The following is a 4,709-nucleotide window of genomic DNA, read 5'->3' on the forward strand; positions in this document are numbered from 1 at the left end:
CAGCCAGCTCCGAGTCCTCCGTGTTGGCAATGACACCAACTGCTCCTTGGAGTTCCAGGGCTGTAACTCTCCTCTGCCAGGTTCTGGTCCCTACAGGTGAGCAGCGAAGATGGGGGAGGGGCCCTGCCTGGGACAAACGGGAGCCCAGGGCAACTACTAGGTGGCTCACTGAGGTCAGATGGGGTGCCTGGGTTCCCCAGTATTTTTCCTTCCTTCTTTTTTTACATAGTGGTGCTGGGGGTGGGACCTGGGCATGGATAAAGCTAAATGGGTGTTCTAGCACACCCCACCCTCTCACTGGGGGATTGTAGGCAGGTCCTTACTGTTATGATAAAATTCTTGGGGGACCTTGGAGGATTCCATGGCAGGCGAAGGTGACTAAGGGGGAGGGACAAACACGCCAGGCCGACAGCTTAAGTGAGAAGTTTTATCAGAAAGAGCAAGGCGGAAATGAAAGAGAAAAGAGGTAAAAAGACACAGAGACAGAGAGAGGATAGAAGAGAAGAGGGAGGCAGGAAAAGTCCTATCTGTCCCAGCGGAACAGCAGAGAAGAGAGAGCAGAAGGGGAGAGAGTGTAAATGGGCAGGGGCCTTTCTTTTAAAGGATTCTTTGCACCAGGGCTGACCAGGGTACTTCCTGAGTGCATTCTGCCAGGTGACAAGGGCAGGCCAGCATAATGTCTGAATCCTAACACTTAGGTGCCACATATGTGCCTGGTGCCCAAGAAGATGTTGAGTCTCCGTGTGGATACTGGGTAGGAATCCAGGTTGGGTCCTTTTGTAACAACAAGTACTACTAAGCACTGAACTTCTTTCTTTCTTAAAAAAAAAAAAAAAAGAGTGGTGGTGGTGCACGCCTTTAATCCCAGGCAGATCTCTGTGAATTCAAAGCCAGCCTGGTCTACAGAGCGAGTGCCAGGACAGCCTCCAAAGCCACAGAGAAATCCAGTCTCAAAAAACAAACAAGCAAAAACCATAAATTATGGGGGCTGGAGTGATGGCTCAGTGGTTAAGAGCACTGTCTGCTGTTCCAGAGGAGCCAGGTTTGATAACCAGCACCCACATGGTGGCTCACAACAGTCTATAACTCTAATAACAGGAAACCCCACACCCTCTTCTGGCCTCTGAGGGCACCACAAATGCATGTATGCAGACATATATGTAAGCAAAACACTCATACACATAAGATAATAACAAAATGAAATCTTTAAAAAAAGATTTATTTTATTTTTAATTATGTCGATGTGGTTAGCTACACGTGTGTCTGATCCCTGGGACTAGAGCTATAGGCAGCTGAGCTACCAGCTGTGGGTGCAATATGTCCTCTTAAGGTCTCCTCACATCTTTTAAATAGTTATCCTCGTAACTCAACCTCCTTACGCCAAGGATTGTCCCTAGTCCACACCAGGCATTCATAGGTGGAGACTAGCCTGGAGACCCTCTCTCTCCTGACTTGATGTTTGAATCACTCATATTTGGTATGGAGAGATCTAATCCACACACACCCAGCGAGGGCCGCTGCCAATGTCCCACAGCTCGAATAGGTCTCAGCTTCTGCTGAGCTCTGGGGCTGTGCTTTCTAGTCCCAGTCCTGACTCCTGCCTCAGGCTGCTGTCCCCAGAGGACAGGATCCAGGCATGGGGATCTCAGTGTTTTAGGACCGTGGGGAATCTCCACTGTCTTTGCTGGTCTCCTGTTCAGAGTGAAGTTCCTGGCAATGAGCCCCAAAGGACCCGTTGCTGAGACGCAGTGGTCTGAGGAAATCTACCTGCAGCAAGGTATGGGACATGAGAGCAGCTCAAAGGATATAGGGGGTGCTATCGGACCTGGGGACATCAGGGGCTGGGGAAGTGGGTCTCCCCCATCCCGTTCTTTGCTTGTGCCCCTCTCCTAGTCTGTCCCTGTTGGATCCTCACACACCCCCAGTGGACACAGTATGGTTGGTTTGAAAGCTGACTAAGTGGCCCTTGTTTGGGGATAATTAACTTTTTCCTGCTTGTCTGTGCAGCCCAGACATTCCCAGGAGACCCAGGGTTCCGGAGCAAGGGCACTGTGTTCATCATTGCTTTCTTGTCAATCTTGCTGGCTGTCTTCCTGGTCCTGGTCATATCTGCTTGGTGAGTGGACAGGGATGGTGTTGTCCTGCCTCCCAGCAGTAGCCTTCCTTGGAGGCTTCTTGCTGTTGACTGATGGACAGCCCTTCCTCCCTGTCTCTATCAAAGGCCTGGTTTCTCAGCGGTCGCCGCTTGCCCCCTGACGGCAGTATATGGAATTGCAATCAAGCGGGTAGTCAGAAAACGTTTCACAGGGGTCACAAATTAGATATCCTGATTAGTGGATGTTTGTTTGCATTGCGCTTCATAACAGTAGCAAGATTACAGTTATGAAGTCGTAACAAAAATAACTTTATGGTTGGGAGTCACAACAGCATGGGGAATTAAAGGGTCACAGCGTTAGGGAGCTTGAGAACCACTTTAGAGGATCCCTGGATTTAGGTTGGGTCCGGGCCCTGAGAAGGTATTATTGGACCTATTAGGATCAAAGCCTGGGGGCTGACAGCCCTAGCAAGCTAGGTTCCGTCACCCATTCTGGATGGGCCAATTAAACAGATGGGTGATAATGAGGCGGGGCTGGAAGGATGGCCCAGTGGTTTGGAGTGTGTACTACACTCACAGAACCTGAGTTCAGTTCCCAACACCCGTGTCTGACGACTCACAAACACACACACACACACACACACACACACACACACACACACACACACACACTTCAAAGTAACAGAATAAAATAAATCAAAAAATTCAATGTGGCCACATGGGAAAGAGTAACAAAGAGACCCAATGACTTGCTACATCAACCTTTGGGATTCTGGCAAGATCTTGACTTAAGGTTTAGGTTTAAATAGAGGGTAAGGAATAGGCACGGTTGAGCAATCCTGGTGAAGGCGTGGTCCCAGCCATCTACTGACCATCTGACATTGTCTTCTGCCAGTCTCCCTCTGGCTGGTGCCAGGCTTCAGCCCTCTGCTTCCCCAGCACAAGACTGATTCCTAAGGAACTTCTCGGGATCCATTGCTTTATAATCTGATAGCCAAAGGGAAGGGCATAAGTGTCTCTTTATTCCCAAGCTGGGGCATGGCTTGGGTGGTAGAGTGCTTGCCCTAGAATGCACGAAGGTATCATCAGCACTGCTTAAAACAGATGTGTGTGGTGGTGGTGCACATCTGTAATTCCAGCAGCTAGGAGGTAGAGGCAGAAGGATCAGGAGTTCAAGGCCATCCTCCATCACATAAGGAGTTCAAGGCCAGCCTGGTCTATATAGCAAGTTCCAGGACTGTCAGGGCTACATAATAAGACCTTGTCTCAAAAAACAAAATAAACAAACATAAATGCACAAACAGAGAGGGAGGAGCCAATTGTAAAGTTGTTTCTTTCTATGTTACACTTGATTTTGTGTGTGGCATGTGTGCACCATAACACATATGGGGAAGTCAGACCACAACCTTTTGGAGTCGACTCTCTCCTTCAACCATGTGAGACCCAGGGACCAAACTCAAATCCTCAGGCTTGGTAGCAAGGACTTTCACTCACAGAGCCCTCTCACTGACCCCTAGGTGCTCTTTGACACACACACCCTCAACTGATAACAATAATAACTTTAAAGGGTCTTATCTAAACCCCACTGTGGTTTTTAGAGCTTCAAACCACTGCACAGGGAGCTGGAAACTGAACTGGTGGGCTGTTTTCACCAAAGAGGGGTCTGTTATCTTTTCAATGCCCCATGTCAGTTTGATCCCTGGAAGCCACATGAAAGTGGAGGCAGAGTTAGGGCCCTTCACTAACCTCTCTCTCCCATCTCCTGTCACCCAACTCCTGAAGCTGCTGGAGGACTCCTGTGTTCGGCCCAGAGGAGCAAGTTCGCATGAAGAGATATCACACCCACCACATGGACCAACTGAGCTCAGTTGAGCGGAGTTCCTGAAAGGTTCCAAGGGCTTTCTCCAGGGGCCAAGTGGCTGAGCCTGGGCTGGGGCCTGCCTGGAACCTTCTGGAACCCTAGGGGGAAATGCTTTCAGCCCAAAGCTAGTCCCTATCAGAAATAAATTTCCCTAACATCTTTGTATTTATCTCAATATACCTGGGTTCATCTCCCCCACCCCTGCCAGTCTATGCACGTGTGTGCATGCATACATGTGCGTGTGCGTGTGCGTGTGCGTGCGTGCGTGCGTGCGTGTGTGTGTGGGGGTGGGTGTGGGTGTGGGTGTGTGTGTGTGCATGTAGAACCCTATCTCTCTCCACTTTTTGGGGGGTGTTTTATATGTATGCACGTTTTGCCGGCATGTATTTGTATACACCACATGTGCACCTGGTGCCCAGGGAAGCCAGAAGTGGGCATCGGATTCCCTGGAACTGGAGTTACACTATAGTTGTCAGCCAATGTGTGGGAGCTGAGAATTGAACCTGGGTCCTCTGCAAGAACAGCAAGTGCTCTTAACTGCTGAGCCAGCTCTCCAGCCCCACCTTGTTTGTTCTGCTTTCTTTCTTTCTTTCTTTCTTTCTTTCCAGCCAGGATCTGTTGGTGAACCTGGAGCTCACCAGTCCTTTTCAGCTATCTGGCCGCTGAGCCCCAGAGGTCCCTGTCTCTCCAGCCCTGGTGTCACAAACACAGGCTTTTTACACAGTTGCTGGACATCAGGCTCAGGTCCTGATG

General features: G+C 49.7%; 1 protein-coding gene across 1 annotated transcript in view; it reads left to right on the top strand.

The window, feature by feature from the left end:
- LOC100765519 (uroplakin-3b-like protein 1) overlaps positions 1 to 3,980 on the top strand; it is a 14,936-nt gene extending 10,956 nt beyond the window's left edge. The window contains exons 5-8 of the mRNA XM_027416285.2: positions 1 to 96; positions 1,701 to 1,777; positions 2,008 to 2,116; positions 3,878 to 3,980. The exon at positions 1 to 96 is cut by the window's left edge and continues 124 nt beyond it. Of these exons, the coding sequence (XP_027272086.2) occupies positions 1 to 96; positions 1,701 to 1,777; positions 2,008 to 2,116; positions 3,878 to 3,980 (385 nt within the window). The remainder of the gene's footprint in view (positions 97 to 1,700; positions 1,778 to 2,007; positions 2,117 to 3,877) is intronic.
- The last annotated feature ends 729 nt before the right edge of the window (positions 3,981 to 4,709 follow it).

The sequence above is a fragment of the Cricetulus griseus genome, chromosome 4 (assembly GCF_003668045.3).
Source record: "Cricetulus griseus strain 17A/GY chromosome 4, alternate assembly CriGri-PICRH-1.0, whole genome shotgun sequence".
Lineage (NCBI taxonomy): Eukaryota > Metazoa > Chordata > Mammalia > Rodentia > Cricetidae > Cricetulus > Cricetulus griseus.